This window comes from Mya arenaria, chromosome 11 (genome assembly GCF_026914265.1).
Source record: "Mya arenaria isolate MELC-2E11 chromosome 11, ASM2691426v1".
NCBI lineage: Eukaryota > Metazoa > Mollusca > Bivalvia > Myida > Myidae > Mya > Mya arenaria.
The window spans coordinates 55,796,613-55,818,750 of record NC_069132.1 but is presented as its reverse complement, the minus strand read 5'-3'; the positions used below and the strand labels follow the sequence as shown (position 1 = coordinate 55,818,750).

The 22,138-nt window shown below is 33.9% G+C and overlaps 1 protein-coding gene across 2 annotated transcripts; it reads left to right on the top strand.

Annotated features, from left to right (window-relative positions):
• Positions 1–676: 676 nt before the first annotated feature.
• LOC128207940 (calcium-independent protein kinase C-like) lies at positions 677–21,962 on the top strand. 2 transcript variants are annotated; one of them, XM_052911149.1, is made up of 16 exons: positions 677–1,171; positions 1,431–1,494; positions 2,557–2,716; positions 3,854–3,885; positions 5,050–5,141; positions 5,773–5,902; positions 6,608–6,744; positions 7,395–7,406; positions 8,997–9,069; positions 9,526–9,701; positions 11,447–11,620; positions 12,349–12,503; positions 13,094–13,232; positions 13,721–13,909; positions 14,240–14,389; positions 15,279–21,962. In XM_052911149.1, the coding sequence occupies exons 1-16, from the start codon at positions 827–829 to the stop codon at positions 15,459–15,461; spliced, it is 2,211 nt and encodes a 736-aa protein (XP_052767109.1). In that variant the 5' UTR covers positions 677–826; the 3' UTR covers positions 15,462–21,962. The 2 variants fall into 2 exon arrangements, with proteins under 2 accessions (XP_052767109.1, XP_052767110.1); XM_052911150.1 differs by lacking the exon at positions 7,395–7,406.
• The last annotated feature ends 176 nt before the right edge of the window (positions 21,963–22,138 follow it).

The window sequence follows — 22,138 nt, the reverse complement described above, 5'->3', positions numbered from 1 at the left end:
TTTACGTCATACGGCTTACTTTTTTAAAACGTTGTCGATTTTTTATTATTTGCCATTGTTCAGTCTTTCATTCCAGTAAAGTTTTCTAAAGTGAGTAATGCACGCTTAGCGACTGGCAGGGTTAGGGTTAGAACACGGTTATACATTATTAAAACTCACTTAGTGAAACAATTGATACGTTACAGTAAGAGGACGACATTCTATAAACAGCCGAACAGCAAAATTTATTATTTTCAAAACCGCATGCACGTGCGAATCGTGCATAACGACAAACCTGTACATCACTGTGAACTAGATTCAACCATGGAAAAAAAGTTGAAACTTCAAATAAAGAAAACCTGACAGAGTTTTTGAAGGCCTCGAATAGTGACACATTTGTCAAACAAGTTGATTAATCTATTTGGTTTCTCAGACTGACTCGCTCAATTTATGGTGATACTCATCAATTTATTATATAATATATAAATAGCCAAAACGGACACACTATAGGTCAATTAACTATTAATATGTTTACGAAAACTGACCACTAAATCTTATAGATTGAAAACTTAGTAGTTCGTTTTCAAACAGGCTCTTTTATGGGTATTTTTATTCTGAATAAATGTCCCATTTTCGTTTAAAGAATCCTACTCATGCTGACCTTGGGAGGCAAGTGCGCATGCGCAGCATCAACCAGTCGACATTGCAACTTCCGCGATTGTTTTTCACATCAGCCTAATGTCTCATTCGATGGAATTTGTCCCACTTTCTGAGTGTATTTGGAATAACCAACTTAAGATGTGATTTTCCTAGTATTTAAGCTTCCAGGCTTTCACCAAAAGCGACCATGGTGTTCTTCAACGGTTCGATGAAACTAAAAATCTGCGAAGCAGTCGACCTACGACCGACAGATTACTCGGCCCGCTTTTCGATGGGGGCCTCCAAAAAGGAGGAGGAAAAGCCAGCTTTAGACCCGTATATTGCATTTGATGTAGACGAACTACATGTTGCTAGAACAACAACTAAAGTTAAAACATCGAAACCCGTTTGGAATGAGGATTTCACGGCTGAAGTTCACAATGGACAAGCTTTTGGTTTGACAGTTTTTCACGATGCGGCCATTCCGCCGGATGATTTTGTAGCAAATTGTTCGCTTTCATTCCAAGATCTGAAATCTCAGTCGGATATATGGGTAAGATTTTTCATTTTAAAGCGATTGTGCAACTTTTGGAGACGTTAAATCTTAGTATACTAAAGTTGACAGCAAAAAAAATCGGTTCCATGCTAAAGTAGGACACGCACTGTGTCAGTGATGGCGTCCATAATTTGTCAATACATTAACATTTTAACTTTCTCCCGTTAACCTAATTATTGATAGCTTTGTCAGCTTAATAGACATGGGTTTTTAGAGTATTTTGTCATTTTCATTCATTCTATTTCTCACATTCTAGATTGATTTGGAACCTAGAGGGAAATTGCATGTGATAATTGAACTCAATGGATCTGCATCAGAAGGTAAGAGTTATCTTATCATTAGCATATTTGTGACCAACTGAGCACTTTATCTAAAACCCTTTCATTTTAGGGATTTGAATGGTACTTTCTCAGCATAATATCTTGAATTTCTAAATGAAGTAAATGAATGATCATTTTGTTACCCGGAATATTTTACTGAGATGTGTATTACATGTCTAATTAATGGTGGAATGTGGTCACTCAACACTGCAATAACACACATAATAACATACTTATGATAATGAGATGATTTTCAATCTTGGGATATATTAAGCATATATTGACCCATCAATGCCTTCAATGTGAATGCTTCTTTGAGATATTACTGTTTTATTATTCAAGCTTCGTTAATGAAATATTCATATCCATACAAAAATTGCGATTGATGGTGGAAACTTAAAATGTAAAGGGTGGTTGATGGTCATAGGCTGGTGTAATACTTCCAGTAGAAAAATGCTTGTATATTGTTATATTCGGTCAGACTGACTAAAAATACTCATTACTGAACAGATAAAAAAGTTATGTTCCAAAAAGGTAACTTTTGTCATTTAAATCAAATTTTCCTGTCAAATTTGATTATTTGAATCATCAATCTTATATCTGACTTTTATTTTCATTCCGATAACTATAATTTACAAATGTCTGAGACCAAATGGCATAATATTATTATAGACTGCTTTGTGACTTGCTGGGGGTAACATGTCTTTCTGATTTAAAACATGATTTTTTCTGTTTGCTAGTTGTTTCTGATGCACAAAAGTGACTCATGCAGTCAGTATGAATAAGAAATCTTCATTGAACATTTTCATTATATTATTTATTTTACAATACATGAACAGTTTCAGTACTGTAGGCCAACATAACTATTTATGACAGATTTTAGTTGTCAACAGTTTTAATGACTTGTTATTTAATACAATCATACAATGTAGTCTTGCTGGGAGATTTTGACATATATTAAAAACTATCAAAATAATTTGATGCTTTAAGTGACATATATATTAAAAACTATCAAAATCATTTAATGCTTTAAGTTGTATAAAGTATTGTTGGTGGTTTCAGAGCCGCCAAAGGAGCCGCGTGTGTTCAAGGAGAAGGAGGGGCTACTCAACCGCCGGCGCGGGGCCATGCGACGCCGTGTCCACCAGGTCAACGGACACAAATTCATGGCAACCATGCTCCGGCAACCTACATTTTGCTCATTATGCCGAGATTTCATATGGTATGCCCTGACTGTTTTACTAGCTTTCTGCCTGTGTGTTTTCAACTTGATATACATACATCTAATGCTTGGATGTCATGTTCTGAAGTGTTTCATTTCTGCTTCGGAGAATCCTTAGGGACTTGCATATTTCACAACCATCACTAAGCAATTATCTAAGAGTCTCCAGCATAATCTTGTGCATATATGTGACTTAAAAACATTGCATCATCCTGGAGATCGACATGTGTAAAAAATAATGAGTCCTATTGAAACACAATGAGTATATTATAAGACTTGAAATGCACATTGAAATGAATCACTGCAGTGGTCGAAATCAGTCCATGGCCTACGTTGGTAAAATGATTTGTTTGCTTGCTCAAATTCCCTTGTTGTTGTTTTTATGTTAGGGCTTGTTAAAATAAATGATGCAAAGCACTAGCGTAAGAATTTGGGCTTATTCATCCAAAAGAGTGATTTAAATGACTGGTAGTGCAACAATGTCTGAACTGCGAGAACTGTCATGGAAACTAAACTTGTAATTTGTTTTTTGACTTATAACATTTGAAAGTCCTATGTTGTAAAATTCAGTTTTTGAGCAAGCCCTAACTGAAAGATTGAACAAGTGCATGGCATGTGGCTTTCGCATACAGGTATTTTAATGACTGATTTTTAACTATTTTCCATCAGACTGATTAATCAACCTTTTAAAGGCATTTGTGTTATGGTTTCTTTATCATTGTTCATCATTTCAACTTGATGGGCATCTGTTATCTTGTGAAAAGTCAGGGCTTAAGGAGATGACAACTGACCACAAGTGTGTAAAGTAGCTGAATCAGGAAGGAGCCAATGGAGGTTATAAGTACTTGAGTGCAGTGATTCATTTCTTGTCAATAGGGGTGTTCTACAAACATGATAGTATTTGAGTGTTTGTCAGTACAGAAAGTTAAAAACCCCAAACACTAATGATTAAAAGTAACTATTTTATTAAAAACTAGAGCTATGATGTCACATAAAAAGTTGTCATACAAAAGATATTGTGACCTTATTAAATATTTCATGATTTTGATTTCATTTCTAATTTCTTATATAAAATGATTATATCAATGGTTATTTCTTTCGTCTCTCATAAACTATTTGTATTTTTTCCTTCCACAGGGGCCTGGGAAAACAGGGCTATCAATGTCAAGGTATGTGATTGTCAGAAATATAGTTTTTGTCTAAAAAATTTAAGTTGTGCAATTGTATGTTTAGTTATTTAGTGAGAATTTATTGCAAAATGATAAAAAACACACACAATTTTGTACATTATTTAATGTTTTGCTGTTGATGATAAATATATTTTGTTTCTAATAATGAGAATTATTAACAATTAGTAACAAGATTATCATTTAAATTATGCAAGAATTTGATAAATGCTTTTATACATGATGTAAAATTGTATGCACTCCTTGAATTCTTGCACAAGGGTTACTTACTATTGTTTTAGCAGGGTTCTTTACCTGGTATGCTATAGAAGAAGCCATTTAACAGCCCGATCCCCTTGAAAAAGAAGCATAGTTTTTCCCCTCAAAATATTAATTCCCTTCCAAAAAAATAATAATATTTTATTGCCTAAATGGGAAAATCGGCTGTCGTCTTTCACACTGGTCAACTTACTTGATTCAACTCAGTATCCTTTGCAAAGATCTCCCTTGAGCAGGTTTTTCTTTTACTTCATTCTTCATTTGGATCTTTTTTCGATCAAGGGTGCTTTGAGAAAATGTCAGCAAAATTGATTCTTCTTCACTGACTGTGTGTCAGCAGTTACATCTAGTCAATCAGCTAGTATACAAAATGTGACTGAGTCCAAACTTTTTGAAGTGGATCATTTTGTTTCCATTGATGTTTCCATTGTTGAAGCCGAGTCCATGCAAGATCCTTAAATTTCTGTTTATCCCAGGCCAGTGGCCCCGCCCTAAAATTCTGGAACCACAGCATGTCTCAGAATGTATTGTAAGAAAAAATATCCAACTGTCTGGAAGTTCTGACTGGAAGGAAGTCTGAGGTACATGTAATCTCCCAACTGAAGAAAAATCAAAATAAAAGTAGTGCTGAGGGTAGTTGCTCGCCACCAATAAAAAATAAAAAAGTCACACATGGGCGTACATTCTTAGAATCTTTTTTATCGAAATGCTGCTAAATTTTCACATTCTCAAAAGGCCACAGGCCCTTCCCCTTTTTCAGAAAAAAACCCTGTTAAGGAATAATAAATTGATGACTGTTCTGCTAGTATTTGTATTAAACATTTAATCTCTGCTTGTTGAAAAGCCAACTCAATTAAAATGATTTTTATTTTGATGTTATGATTTCAGTGTGCACATGTGTTGTACATAAGCGATGCCACCAGCATGTTGTGACCAAATGTCCAGGTATCAAGGACAAGTCAACGGAGGATACAGAGGAGGTAGGGGGACACTGGGGTTTATCTTTAGCAATTCAAGTTAATGATAGTGATTTAAAAAGTCCTTGAATGTCTATTAAACATTAAATGTGTGATATATTTTAAGAGAATTTACTGTTGAAATAACTGACATACACATGTACAGGTCATAGTCTACCACGAATTGTATTGGGAATTAAACTATTGATTATTAGGAATTGAAAACTTTTAAATGATCAATAAATAATTGAATATTCGCATTCCTAAATCCTCGTTTTGCGTTTTGTCTCATTATTTCGTAACAGCAGTCTGACTTGTCTAATTTTTTTTTAATTTTATGCATCACCATGTAAACCTTGATTAACTACATTAAAGCTCATTGATAATTTACAAATTGAAATATCTAAAATGGAGGATTTATGTTGTTGGGAACTTGTTCAAGACATCATCTGTTTTGAAAAACAAGAAATAGGACCAAATACCGGTACAACATTTAAAAATTTTTTTTCATTAATTGATTAAGGCAAACTCACTTATGATAGTTGGCGATATTTACCATTTCAATCATAGTCGATCGTCAACAAAACAATACTAGTCATAACCATAACTATTTGTGAATGATTCAATAGTGACACTGTCCTTTTGCACGTGACAGGGTGCAGGCACGAGGTTCAACATCAATGTTCCACATCGATTCTCTGTGCACAACTGCAAGCGGCCGACATTCTGCGACCACTGCGGCTCCCTCCTCTACGGCTTGTTTAGGCAGGGCCTCCAATGTGAAGGTACGTATGTGTTTCCTTGGCCTCCAATGTGAAGGTATGTGTTTCCCAAGGTCAGCAGTACTTACATACCTTTATAGCTTATGAAGGAATAGATGCATTCTGTGATTTATTTTCGTATGTAACAATGGTTGGAGATTCATGATGTAGGAATTAAACCAATGAGGGGTAAGCCTGATGCCAATGTGGATTTATTTCAAGCATAGAAACAAAAGAATATATAATAAGACAAGGAAATACTACCGCCATTCTAACATGTAACACATCTATTGTCTCCTTTCTGACAAGTCCTTCAAAAATTAATGAAATAATTAATAATGGCCTGATTTTTCTGAGAAATAATATAAAAGGTAAACAGCATGTGATGTTATATTGTCCGTTCTCCAGTCTTCTTGTTATATTCACCTTTAATTATGTGGTTAAACAGGTTTCAGGAGACATAAGCCTGTCCTCTTGATTGTAAGAACAATTAAGACTTCAAATGCAGAAGTTGCGTTTATACCTATACTTCAATTTTATTGTATAGATATATATAATATACCGGATTATATCAAATGTCTACATCTTTTAGATTACCTAGATGTACTTTAAAGATCAAAACCACTATTCATAAGAAACATTTTAGCATGTAAAAAGACCTTACCTCTCTGCTTACATTTTGTAGCTGCATGATGTTAAACCATATATGTGATACATGTCACGTTCCAGTGTGTAAGATGAATGTGCACAAGCGATGTCAGAAGAATGTAGCAAACAACTGCGGCATCAATACCCGGGACATGGCCCAGATTCTCCAGGAAATGGGCATCACCACAGACAAACTCACACAGAAAGGCAGGAAAAAGGTACGCTCTCATCATATTGGGACTTCGTTTTAAGTTCCAAGATTATTCTTATGACAGAGTTCTGGTTACGACCTGAAACATTTTTGGGTCAGTAGATATGGATTTTGTTAGAGGCCTGAACAAACTTTGAACTGAAAATAATTGTACCGGTAACTGAAACAATTGTAATTCACTCTGGTTTTTAAATTGAAGACATCAATTAAGAAATGGTCCGATTCATTGAATATATTAGAGCAATTATTATTAGAATATTAGATATTGTTTAAAAATAATCAATTAATTATTTTTCTGATTAAGCAAACTTTTTATGAAAATCAAAAATTACGTTGAAGTAATGAACATTTTATTTAAAAGTAAAGTCATTGAAATAGACATGTCATCTCATGACATTATATTATACATAAAAAGATACTGTTTATTTTGTTTTAACAACAATGATTGAGGATAGCATTCAGGGTGGTAGGGACACTAGATACATGTCAAATACCCACTACAAAACTTATTAGTATTCAATTATTTTATGGTTATATATATAACTTTTTTATTCAAATGTAAAGTTGTTTAAAATTTAACAAGTATTGTTGAAATTGTTCCCCTACTTAACAGATTTAATAACATGTGTACATTGATTTTCTGTTTATTTTTTCAAGAGCTCTACAAGGGTACATATAGAACGTAAAATGTAACAGCAAGTCCACTAAGCTTCTGTTTTCTGTATGACACATATCTCCAGTCTTGTTTTGATCAGTGCTATATTAAAAGTATCCAATTTTAGACAGTTTTCCTCGCATTCATGTACATTTATATATACAGTTCCAGGTATGATGCTATAATGAGCCTTTCTATATCTTTGTCATGTCTCCTACTCATCATATAATTTCCCATTTTCAACAGATACTTATAAAACCTTAAACTTTCATTGAACTGTTAGTATTTACGAACTGATTTTGCAATTGCTTTTTGGAATATTTGCAAATTTGTGGCCAAGCGTTTATTTTGCATGAACACAAGTAAAATAAGAATCGATCCGTTTATTTACATTATCTCCTATTCATGCCTTTATTTTTGTGATAATAATGATTTTGGTTGTAAATGATTTTCACGCTTATCAAGAAAATTATCAAAATTTTATAATTACTGTTTTATGCAAGGTCGACTTGTTCATTAAAAATGGACATAAATATTATCCTTTAGAAAATCAAGTGCGAATGTTAATATTGTGCTTATATTTGCAGATAAACTCCCATACTTTTTCATAAACTAGTAGTTTGGTTTGCAGTAGGTTAATATATATGTGTATGGAAGTGTATTTACCTTACATTGCAAAAATTCTAAAAACAGAATGTTTATATTTCATAATTATATATTTCTTACAACATATATACATATTGTTGTACACTAAAAAAAAGTTTCATTATGTATTTAATAGTGTAAATAGTAAAAAAAGTTACTGTAAACATACAAAAATACTGCTTAATCGAAAAAAAAAGTGTCGGCCGATTTACCGACTCTTAAATGAGAACTGATCAACAAAACCACTTCAGAAATATTATGTGCCTTCTTGTTGTGTAAGTGAGGGTTTGACAAATATTAATTGTTCGTGGCATTGAAATCCAAGATTTGAAATAAAAGGTTGGAACTAAAAATTATTTTCAAAACTGCTTACTACTTTATAACATTCTAACAAGTACCTAGGATTGGAATTAAAGTAAAAATTAAGTTTAAATTTATTAAGTCTGTTCAAATATTCATGCTCTGCTTGTTGATAAGCCAACAATTTGAAGGTTTGAGTTGAACATTTTCAATATCAATTCTGAATTTATATCTTTATAAATATTTCCTCTGTATAATGTACTGTAACGATGAAATGGTAATGAAACTCTCGTTTTTCTGTTGTTTTTTTAGGTTTCAAACTTTCACCCATGAAATTTTTATATTTTATGTCTGGCAAATATTCACTTACAGCTAGAGCCTGAGTTGAAGACTCTGTAAAAGAAATGGAAATTCTGAAATGTGTCCAAAATCTTTAATTTGGTTTAAAGATCTGTTAAAAATAAAATATAAAGTTTTGTCACATGTTAATATATTTTCTCCATTAATGTTTCAAAATTAACGTTTTTACCATGAAATAGATTCTGCAGTTGTTGGTCTTGAGTTTGACACTCAGAATGAAGGCGTTAGTGAATATGGGCTCTGCTTTATTTCTATGCTTGAATCATCTGAAAATATGCATTTTCTCTCTTGTATTGCAGCCATCAATAAGTGAAAACGATGCGTCACAGAAGGCAGGAAATGATCTGAATAGATATTTACCTAGGTTATCAGGTATGGAACCATTGTGTAATTCCTCACGCCATCAAGGCCTGTATTGACTATTATAAGCTTGTAGGTTTTTGAAGAAAAAAAGGCCCTCATTTCAACAAATATATTGGACAAGCGTTCAGGATCTGATTGTGTGGACAATCATTGGGATCTGATTGCGACGCCCTTTTTTACTTAAGGCATTTTTGAAGAAAAAATGTACTTTATTCTACTCTATTTTCTGCTTTGTGGCTTTAATTTTTGAAACACATATTTTTCCATTTCTGTAGCAAATGACATTGAACAATATTTATTCTTCTGTTTTCCATATGGTTGGTTTAGTGCATAAGAATCAATCCAACATATTTTTTATGCTTATTCTTTTATTAAGTATGTTGCTGTCAGATGATATAACTACAATTATTTTCCAATTATCATTTAAGCTATGATATTTTTAACCCGGTCTTCTCTCCTGTTCAGACCCTGACGATGTTCTAGGAGGGGTCAGCCCTAACAACAGTCTGTCCGTGGGCTCTGGCGACGAGCGTGACCCGCGGGCGCGAAGTCCATCACAGGAACGCTCTCGTAGAAAAGATAGATACACCATACATGAATTCAACTTTATAAAAGTACTAGGCAAAGGAAGTTTTGGAAAGGTTGGTGTAGTTGTATTTTATTTGGGTTTAAGTGAGATGCAGTTGTATGTGTAGATTAATGATTTATGAAGAAGGAAAAAAATATGTAATTCGGAAATAATTCAATTTTTTTACCACGATGAACAAAAGTGAGTTTATTAAAAATTTATTCAAGACAAAACTAACATTTTTAACCAGGTTTTCAACGAAAACCGGGTTATTAGAATGAGGTTGTCGTTCGTCAAACATTGGTTTCTGTTCAATAACTTTAGTTAGCATTGATAGATATTGATGAAACTTGGTGTGTAGGTAGCTTATGGGAAGAGCTAGCTTGGGATTGCTTTTGAGAGGGTTGGGGCTAAGGTCAAGATCACTGTTACTAAAAATAGAAAAAAGGTTTCTGCCCACTAACTTTAGTTAGCTTTGATAGACATTGACGAAACTTGATGTGTAAGTTGCTTATGCGAAGAGCTAGCTTGGGATTGCTTTTGAGTGGGGAGGGGCTAAGGTCAAGGTCACTATTACTTAAAATAGAAAAATGGTCAAGGTCACTGTTACTTAAAATAGAAAAATGGTTTCTGCCCAATAACTTTAGTTAGCATTGACCGATATTGATGAAACTTGATGTGTAGGTAGCTTATGTGAAGAGCTAGCTTGGGATTGCTTTTGAGGGGGGTGGGGCTAAGGTCAAGGTCGCCTGTTACTAAAATAGAAAAATGGTTTCTGCCCAATAACTTTAGTTAGGATTGATAGATATTGACGAAAGTTGGTGTGTAGGTAGCTTATGTGAAGAGCTGGCTTGGGATTGTTATTGAGGGGGGAGGGGCTACGGTCAAGGTCACTGTTACTTAAAATAGAAAAATGGTTTCTGCCCAATAACTTGAGTTAGCAATGACCGATATTGATGAAACTTGGTGTGTAAGTTGCTTATGTGAAGAGCTAGCTTGGGATTGCTTTTGAGTGGGGAGGGGCTAAGGTCAAGGTCACAATTACTTAAAATAGAAAAATGGTCAAGGTCGCCTGTTACTAAAAATAGAAAAATGGTTTCTGCCCAATAACATAAGTTAGCATTGATAGATATTGATGAAACTTGGTGTGTAGGTAGCTTATGTGAAGAGCTAGCTTCAAATTGTTTTTGAGTGGGGGGGGGGCTAAGGTCAAGGTCACTATTGCTAAAAATAGAAAAATGGTTTCCACCCAATAACTTTAGTTAGGATTGACAGATATTGATGAAACTTGGTGTGTGGGTAGCATGTGAAGAGCTAGCTTGAGATTGCTTTTGAGTGGGGAGGGGCTACCGGCAATGTCACCGTACTTGAAATAGAAAAATGTTTTTTGCCAAATAACTTTTGATAGCATTGATAGATATTGATTAAACTTGGTGTGTAGGTAGCTTATGTAAAGAGCTAGCTTGGGATTGCTTTTGAGGGGGGCGTCTCTTTTTGATGAAAGTAAAGATAAAGTCATACAACAAATTAATTGGCTATAATTGCCCATAACAAAAACCTGGTTTCGTCGCACTGCTGCGCTTCTAGTTTAATGTTTAATATTGCTTATTTGGAACAAATTTTAACTTGGTTATGGTTTTGAGCTGTAGTTTTACTCCATTCAAAAGATGTGGTACTGGTGCAACCATCTTTGTAGTCAATGGCTCAGTGGCATGGCCATGCTAAAGCCTGTTTTTTGACGATGAAAAGTGCTTAAAAACTTATCACTGAACCTATCATTTGAACCAATCTAATATTGCCTATTTGTTTGTGTTTCAGGTGATGCTTTCAGAGCGGAAAGGCACAGATGAAGTATATGCAGTTAAAGTTTTAAAGAAGGATGTGATAATCCAAGATGATGATGTGGATTGTACAATGACGGAGAAGAGAATACTGGCTCTCTCAGCCAAACACCCGTTCTTGACTGCCCTGCATTCCTGTTTTCAGACAAAGGTAATCACTATCTCCACCAGTGTTGCGTCAAACATTTTCATGGCCTTTCTGATTGGGGGAAAAAGCTTTATTTTAACTAATATTGGGAATTCTGATTCTGGCTAGTAATTTTTTTTATGTATTTTATATGACCTCTCAGATCATGTGAAATAGTTTGTCAGTGTCACTGTTGTTCATAAATGTTGAAATAAGATGTAATCCTAAAACCATTCAAGGTGCTTGAGTGAAAATTGTCAATAAACTATACCCACATGACAGTAATAGCAAGGACAAGGACATTACTTCGGCTTTAATAATTTTTGAGTTATGTCCCTTAATTGTCTGAACCTGAATGGGAACAGATGAGCATGGTGTTCATTTTGCTGTATCTTTGTTTAACGTTAAATATATGTTACATTAAAAAACTATATAAAAGTTTTCATAACATAAAATTTTAATTAAAAAAAATAATGATATAGTTGATTTTAACCATTTTTCCAACATGGTGGCAGATATCACCCCTGTGTAAGAGATTGAGATATAATCACTCATTGTAACTTGATGGTTGTAACCGATGACAAGGGCAAAGAAGCTCAACTGGCTAATTGTACCATGGCATGCAAATGTGTCTATAATTCCTTCAAGTTGGTTATTTTTTTGATATAGTTAACATCTATCATTCAAGTTTTCTTTGCAATTTTCTTATCTTATGAGAAGTATATACTATGAACTTTGTATGCCTTTTTCAGGATCGTCTGTTTTTTGTGATGGAGTATGTAAATGGTGGCGATTTAATGTTCCAAATTCAACGATCGAGAAAATTTGATGAACCCCGGGCAAGGTTCTATGCTGCTGAAGTGACGTTAGCATTAATGTTTCTACACAAGCATGGTATTATATACAGGTGAGTTCTCATAGCCCTGATGGTCTATCATAATCAAAAATGGATTTAAAATATATTTATATCAGCAACCATTTTCACATCATTTAGGGCCCATTTCTCATCTTTCAAAATGTACACTCATACTTCTTTTCAATATAAATCAAATAAATGAAAGTAACTGATATTTATTTTTTTAAATAACGAATTGGCAAACAAATCAGAAAAACTAGACAAGTAGTTATGAAATAATGAATCCAAAATGCAGTATTTGTACATGAATCAAAATATAAGATTATAATCAATCATTGATCGGATTTCAATCTGATGATGGTCATTTCACGTAGACATGGTTCAATAAGCTGTTATCTGTTTATTGTATTTTGTAAAGTTTAACAGTCAGCAAAAAAAGAAGAAGCCTGAAACTAGCTTTGAAAATTGTAACCAGCCGAACTAATACCATGAATCTTAAATTACGGCTAAGTTCAACGTCCAATTTACATGCAATAGTGCCAGGATTATAGGCTTTTGCTAATTTTGACTACAGTATTAGATAATTTATGATATGCATTGCGTTGAGAGTTAATGTATGTGCATTATGTTGTGTGTTACAGAGATCTGAAGCTAGACAACATTCTGCTGGACAATGAGGGTCATTGCAAGATCGCCGACTTTGGGATGTGTAAGGAGGGAATGTACGAGGGCAAACTCACCCAGACATTCTGTGGAACGCCTGACTACATCGCACCAGAGGTCTGTATTCATGTTGTATTGTACTTAAATATGATTGAAAAATGTAAGTGACTTGTAGGCATGATTTGTGTTTATGTGTTAGATATTGATTTGCATATGATATTTGTTGTTTCAGGCATATATGTCACTAGGGTATAAAAACAATTTACTTACAAAAATGTAATCTGGGGGTTTAAACTCTCAACATATTGTCTGTGATATTAATACCTAAAGAGTTATGAAAGGGAGTTGTAGGCCGTCATTTTGTGTAAACACCCCTCAGCCCGTATGGTGACCAGCATGGGTACCATTCTGTCCTCATAGAAAGAAAGACTGTCAAACAATTATTTTGATTTGATTAAAACTTATCAGGTTGTAAATACATACTTTCCATATTTGGCATTTGAAACGTAATATAACTTCAGTTATACACAATGATAAAAATCTAATAAATGCAAAAGATGATGTCTGTTGACTGGAACTCTGAAAAAAATTGTCCCCTTTGACAGATCCTGCAAGAATTGGAGTATGACGCCTCTGTAGACTGGTGGGCTCTTGGTGTGCTCATGTATGAGATGATGGCGGGCCAGCCTCCATTTGAGGCAGAAAATGAGGACGATTTGTTCGAGTCCATCCTCCATGACGACGTTCTCTACCCTGTGTGGCTCAGCAAAGAAGCTGTTTCTGCACTCAAAGGGGTAAGATTTGATAAGAATTTATATATATCTTGATTTTGCTGTTAGTGCAAAATGCACAGGCCCAAATGCTTATAGAAGCTCTCCTAGTCTATTGAAAATACAATGCTGCGTGCCGCAGGGCTTGTTATTCTTTTAGGCAATAACAGTGCAAGACTGTAAAGGGTTTACATTTTTCTTTGATAATTCCCTGGGCGGAAATGGCTTGTTAGTTGGTACGTTTTAATCTTAGTATAACATTAGTTATCGTGGGCATGTCAACAACAAACCACCAGATACCTAATAGCACAATTTTGATTTGATATCATTAATTTATCTCTGCTTTTTCTACAGTTTATGACAAAGAATCCTGCAAAGCGACTCGGCTGTTTCAAAACACATGGAGGGGAGAAGGCCATATTGGTGCATCCTTTCTTCCATGAGAAAATCAACTGGGAGTTGCTGGAGCAGAAAGCTGTTAAACCTCCATTCAAACCTAAAATTGTGAGCTTATTTCACTTCTTTACTTACTTTTTGCTGCTTTCTTGTCTTGTGGTACAGGTGCCTACCTCTTACACAAGAGGTGTGGGTTTGATCACAACCACTTCTTCCTTATGGTCTCCCGAAATGGTCAACAGTACTGGTTTCTACCAAGGAAATAGACTGGAGAGTTATTTTAAGAGCTATCAGCTTTTATCAGAATCAAACTGATCAACTAAAGTCACAACCGAGCTAAAAGAAATTAATTCATTGAAGTCATGATTAACTGATACTGATTAGAATTTGATAAAATGTAATGCAATGAACATTCTCTGAACATATGGTTTACATATTATTCTTGGTACTTTGCTTTTAAGAATTTTACTCTAACAAATTGTGTTTCAAAAAATTGCTATGTGGTGTGATCTGAGATGTATCTTCTATGACACATGTGTAGTTTTTCTACAATGACTACTTCTCAGTAGTAACTTGTTTTAAAGAAATGTAATAGCATGAGATTTAATCAACTTAGTTTTTATATGCTGAGGTTTACTGGATGATGGACACTTATCAGGGTATTTATCAATAACAACCATAGTTTTTTAATCATCTTTGTTTTAAATCTAAAAGGTGGAGTTATTTACTAGTCTACACAGTGGCATCATCTTCATACTTGTAATCAGTATGAAAAAACTTTAACCTTGGTGATAACTAATATGATACTCACTTGAAATGTAGCACACAAGTTACCGAAGAAAATATACTCAGGTGTTACAAGGCCCGTAACTCTTGCTTTATGATTGTGAAATTATGTCCCTTCCACTGTGAGAATAAAGAACAGAAAAGCGATTGCATCCGCTTGCGGTTCTCTTGTAATATACAACCAATTGACCTGTTTTGTTCCCGTTTTCAGAAATCAAAGACTGATGCTAACAATTTTGACAAAGATTTCACTACAGAGGAGCCAGTACTGACTCCTATTGACCCTGCTGTTGTGAAAGCCATCAATCAAGAAGAGTTCCGGGGTTTTTCCTTTGTGAACCCAGACTATGGAAAGTTAGACCAGCAAGGGGCGTCCGGTCCCTCGTATCAATGATGACAACCATAGTTATAATATATTATATACAAAAGGTTTTGTCTGCAAACACAAACTATTTCTATAAAACAGCTTCAAGTTTTTATTCATTGAATTAACTGTTCATCACTTGTGAATATTGTGTCGTGTTTTTGTATATGGTAAACTTCACCACAGTAATAGCATGGTACATATTTTCGGAGTTAGGTCTTTGTGTATAATGTACTTACACACTGACCAACTCCTGAAGTTTTAATCATTCATTTTTCACTGTGTTGTTATTTTGAATTCCAGATAGAATTTGCAGAAACTATGAAATGTTTAGTTCCAGTCTTTCAAAAATATTGTTACTCTGAAATCATCATTTTTGCAATGTTTAAATTTTTGTAAATTTACTTTGGGCAGGATTTATGATTGTTGCGCAAATGTGTACCAGAATAACTGTGCTTCATATTTCTAGTCTTTATATGTTTTTAATTAGGATTTTTTCCTTATTTTTTGTAGATACAGTTGTGACTTTATGTGTTTGTATGATTAAATATTAAGATCTGCAAAATTGTATGATTTTCTAGTGTACTAATCCATTTTTAATGGGTATATTTTGGCCAGAGCATTTGTTGTGAATGTGACATTAGTGTAGGCGTTATGCTTGTAACGACTGAAGAAAACTCCATAACCCATTGTTAGACTGGTCTGAGAAATCAATCTGTGCGAACATGTTGTTTTGTATGTATATGGTAAATGTCTTAATACAGGTATGCATGTCTGCCATGCCCCATTGGTCATCTGGATTATCCTACCCTCACAAATGTTGTTAATCCTGAAACTAGTCGCAGCTTTAGGTTTTAAGATTTTTACTAAATGTCATCAGAAAGGTACTTGTTTGGTATACGTTTTATGCTTACTTTTCAATATAATTCTTGATGTTCATTGCTGATGTGCATTTACTTTTCTGATTGTTGATAAGCATTCAGTTCTAATGGTATGATGTTTACAATTTGAAAACCAGTCGTGCAATATTATTCCATAATAAATTATTGCAATTTAATGGAACAACACAAATGTTTAATTCTGTTTATAAACATGAAGCATGAAAACAAAAGCAGTAATCTGAAGTTAATTCGAATGATTGTTAATAACAAAACATTTTTCACATAGCACATATGACTGTCAGTTCTTTCTGTTTTTGACACTGTCTTCACTGTGGTCATCATTAGGAGCATAATAACCAAAAATTGTATTTTTTGAAGTCCCGAAATTGATAAGTATTAGCATCAAGTCATTTAACATTTATGTTAATGTCATTTCAAATTTGGTGCAATGATAAAGAAAGCTCACCATCTTAAATCAGGCAAAATACAAGTTTAATATTATCACTCAACACAAGCCACGATTACTTCCCACTATTATGATACTAGTTCATTACATCATTTATACTCTACGCATGTTGACACAATGTTACGCAAGAATTTAGTCCAAGTTGCAGAGGAAACCCAGCTTGGTGACCTCTGACCAAACTCACATTCATCCATGCTGGGAATCAAAACAGGAATGCCTTGGTGAGGAGCAAACACGCTCACCACTTTTAACCATTATGGGTTATATTATAACCCAAGGTATATTTAAATTATTAAAAATTGAAGTTATACCTGACATAATGCATTGTTTTAGATAATACCATTTATGCTCAGTGTTTTTTTTTCATGAACTTTTGTAATAGATATACATGCAATGGGATTTATTTACTTTTTACTGTAATTTTCTTTATGCTGCCTGTTTTACAAATAATTTTTTGGATACACAATAATTCCATTAGCTATTTCCATTCGTTTCACTACATATTATGCATCTGAGTGATCTGTTATGTATATATTGTTAGAATATGAATATCAAACATGGAATCTCCGATTCAACCTCAAACATCAAAATACAATACCATTTTCAATTGTTTGCCTGGTTTGAGAAATAGTTTCCAGTGTGTTTTAATCTCGTCTGTTTGTTGGAAGAAAAAAGTCAGGATATTATGATAGCTTTGGTGTCATTGTCAGCATAGTTGATGTCATTGTTGGCGTAGTCAATGCCATTGTCTGTGAAGTCCATGTCATTGTCCGCGTATTCAATGCCATTGTCGGTGAAGTCCATGTCATTGTCGGCGTAGTCAATGCCAATGTCGGTGAAGTCCATGTCATCGCGGCGCAGTCAATGCCATTGTCGGTGAAGTCCATGTCATCGCGGCGCAGTCGATCTCATTGTCTGCGTAGTCTATGTCATTGTCCGCCTATAAAATCTCTCAACCTTGGCTTTTACTTATAAACATTTCAAGAAATTCAAATGAAACTTGGTACTAAGGTTGCCAACATAATGCGTAGATGTTAAGCAAGGCCCATGAGTCTGGCATTGATCCTTGTTCAGTTATGCCCCTTTTTGACTGGATGTTTGAGTGCTCTTGTTTATGTTAATTCAGATATATGAATGTGATTTGTTTCGCACATGATTGTATTGTTAACTCTTTTGTTAGTATAGTTTATTTTCTAGTTTTGACCATGCAGCTATGTTTTTATTTCCAAATTGGAGGACTATTTATTCAATGTACAATGTACTTGTAGTATATATCACATACATTTATACCAAATAATTACATAATATATATATAATCTAGTCAAATGATGTACAGAGTTGTTATTACAGAGTTTTTTAACTTCAGAACATCACTTTAATCTATCATTTGATATGTTGATGATATCCATTGTTGTTTGTGTTATGAAGAAAATAATAGGTGGGAATTAATTTCTGAATATTTTTAACCAGGTTATCAACGAAAACCCGGTTATTAGAATGAGGATGTCGTTGGGCAGGCGCGCAGACAGCCCCTGGGTGTTGAACATTGGTTTCTGCCCAATAACTTACGTAAATATAGATGGATAGTGATGAAACTCGGTGTGTAGGTTGTTCATGTGAAAACCTAGCCATTGATTGCTTTTTGGGGTGGGGGGGGGGGGGTCAAGGATAACATCGAGGTGAGGTCAAGGATAACGTCATGAAACTTGGGATAAATGCTGCAGCAAAACTTAACACATCATATACTAGAGTAGTTTTCCGTTATGGATCTTTTTCATTAAAATGAGGAGAAAAGTTTCTGCTTTTTTCTTACTTGTACAAGAAGTTAATTAAATTATTGTTCTTATTGCGCCTATAAAAAACCTGGTTTTTGCGCATTGCGGTGCTTCTAGTTGTTTTTTTATTAAATTAATATTACTTCAATCTTACAATATCGAGATGTTTCCAAATTCGGCAAGCTGTCTCTTGTTTAGGTAAAAAAAAAAAGTCAAACATGTTGTCTCATTTTGTTTGTTTACAAGAAACTTCCTCAGAATAATGCAAAACTTATTATAGTTGAATCTGTAATCGAAGTGCATTCCAAAGGCCATTATATCTCTGATTTTATCTGCCAGTATACCTGAACACATTTGATATTTGAAGCATATAAAACAAAATAGGTGTTTTGTAAATTTTTATTGACATAACCCTTTTTATCACAGCATTATGTTTTATTTGGCCATTTTGATTTTATCGTAGTGTGTTGGATATCCCCATTTAAAACCAAAGTCTTGCTGGTACTATCAGATCTGATCATTTTATCCATGCTGTATCTTTAACGATACAGTGGGCAGTTTCAATGAAGATCTTAGTCGATTTAAGTAGTTAATTAATATTACCGTAGTTATTCTATCAATCACCCCGGTGTTTATTAAAATCATACCTGAGTTCAAAGTAGGGGACAACTGCTTTTATCCGAGAATCGGCCATCATTATAATATTTGGACTTAAATAATATTTGGACTTAAAGATCGTATAAAGCAGAAAATCAAGAAACTCGTTCTTTGAAAGGAATGTTGTTTGTGGGTTTTTTTTTTCAAAACAATTGGTGGGTTTATGGGAGGCAATGTTTTTGCACGATTTTGGCCAAAAATTGATGGTTTTCGGGCTGAGAACTGGGGGGTGGGTGATTTTTACAGGATGGGCAATTAATAGAATAATAATGGTACCTTGGTGTCGTATTAACGTTATTTTGTTTAAAATTTGTGTGAATTGAACTGCAGTATTAAAGACTTATACAAAGTTAAAAGAAATAATAAATCCAACTTATTGCCGTTTGTGATGTTTATACAGATTGAAATTACTTGAGTTACGATTAAGATCCTTTAATGATTCGGGCCGCTGTCTCTGCTATGAAATTTCTCAATATTTTATGAGAAAGTGCGGAAGATGAACTATTTCTTGATTCCTTATTGTTGATATTTATATGAAAAAAATAGTTATATTACATATTAGTGTTCAAGATCTGAACTGTATTCAACAATTAAGTTTCTTCGAATAAACAGAAGGCTTGTTGACCCAGCTGGATTTATGAATTGTTTGCATTAAGTGTGTTATTGTTTAATTTGAATGGTTTTGTTTTGCTATGATATTTACATAAAACTGTGAGCAAAAATAATTGGAAACATTTTCTTGCCAGAAACAGACTGAGTGAAATTGAAATAATTCCATGGTTCATTTGAAATGTGCAAGCAATGTACGAAATCATATCATTGACGTTAACACTCTGAACATGTGTAGAAAATGACGGTTCTTATTATTTATGTTCACTTCATGATAGATTTATTTTTACATGAATGGATGTATATAATAACTGGATCATTCGGTTGACATTTTTGTAATAAGCTGACATTGTTTTTTTATTAATTTACTCTCATCAAGGGAAACAATATTTTATCGTTCAAAATCAATAATCCTGCAAGTAAATATTATTACTATTATTTATAAACTTTTGAATGCGATTTGGTCATATTTGCTTCATTGCCAGTGTTGGAAATACCAATTAAATCTCTATTTTAGGTGTTAAAGGATCAATGCCATTCAAAATTAGCAAACACAATTTCTTAAAAATGTTAAAGCACATGTATAATGATGGCATAGCCATTCCAACTTAAAAACAAAATATGTTTTTCATTGACTTTTATAAGAGTGTTTGTTTCATGAACAAAATATTGTTTTTCATGAACATTTTTCTTAAACATAATATTGTTTTTTCATGAACACAATATTGTTTTGTTTTTCATGAACAGAATATTGTTTTTTTCATGAACAGAATATTGTTTTTTCATGAACAGAATATTGTTTTCTTGTTGAGAGGTCACTGTGACAGCTGTGTGTGTCCGCTGACTGGCGGTGTGGTTTCTATTGTGGCAAACAATTGTTAACATGCAGTGTTGTTCTCTGTTATATAATCAGCTGGGGTCTCACTTACTTTGTACTCTAGACTCACACTCACAATTTGGGATTCACACTGTTTTCAAACATTTGAGAAATTACAAATACTTGCACTTTTTTAAAAATTTAGCCTTTGGAACACATGCATATTGATTATTCACATGAGAACCCAGGCTATCCAGCACTGTCCCATAGAGAAGTACAACTTTTTACAAAATAGTAAAAGAAATTAGGATTTTTCCCGCAAATTACAAGCAAAAAAGAAGCAAATTTGGCATCACTTATTAATGAAGTTATAGAACATTTTACAATATTTTATCCAGTTTCTCAACATTTATGTCCCCGGCCAATTTATATTAAAGCTGCGATGAAATTATTCTCTAAATGACAGTTCAAACTTGTTTAAAGATCTATATTGACGTGCCGCTCCAGGTCTCATGACTAAAACATGCCAGCAAATTTAGCAGGAGATCCATAAATCAGCATTTTTTTCATTCAAATTAGGTCTTTATAAAAAGAAGGAAAAATAAGAAATGCTTGAAAGCCTCATATTATTTAAACTTAATAAGTGCAGTTTGCGCCATGGAATAGACTCATAATATTATGAGAATTGCTGTGAAATAGACCTTGCTGCATTGTTCATACCATGTTAATGATTAGTATACACACATGCCATGATACAACTATAGCCAATATAGTAATATACTCCCAAATAGTCTCAATGTATCCTGCAAGAACAGTTTGATTGCCACATCATAGTATGGACCATATGGCTATTGTTGTGAAACACACACAGCGTGATTCCGTGTAGCCCTTGCCTTCTGTCTCTGGCCGTCACATCCCACACAAAGAGCAATGGAACAACTCGCTAATCAAATAATGTAACAACATCTAGAATTATAGTTGTAACATTCTACCATCCTGTGTTATCATTGGTTAAAATAAGCAAAAGCCTGTCATCGTAAAATGTTTGCCTGCCCACTAAACATATTTTACATAGTTACATTGCTAGTTGTAGAAGTACAAGAATTATGGCTTGTTGATACTAAAGTCTTGATTACTGTTTTATTGCTGGTAAGATGTTGAAATACTGTACCAGGTGCTACTTGTGGTGGAATGTGGGGGCCGGAAGGCTGGTGGCTTCACTAAACCTCTTGTTACTGTGTAGCGAACTTATTTGTGTGTATGCCTACATGGCAAGTTCAGATTCAGTCTTAATGTATGTGCAATAAATAAATACCAGTTTTCATATTTTGTGTTTGTGTTTATTCTGTGATTGTGTTCTCAAGTTTTGATTCAACTTTAAAGAGATGGTATCTAAAAATTTAAGCATTAGAAATAAGGGCTATAACTGGTAGGCACAGCCACAGACAAAACAGGTTATCAACTTCAATGCTAGTTAAACTTCCTTAAAGTCCCATGACTGG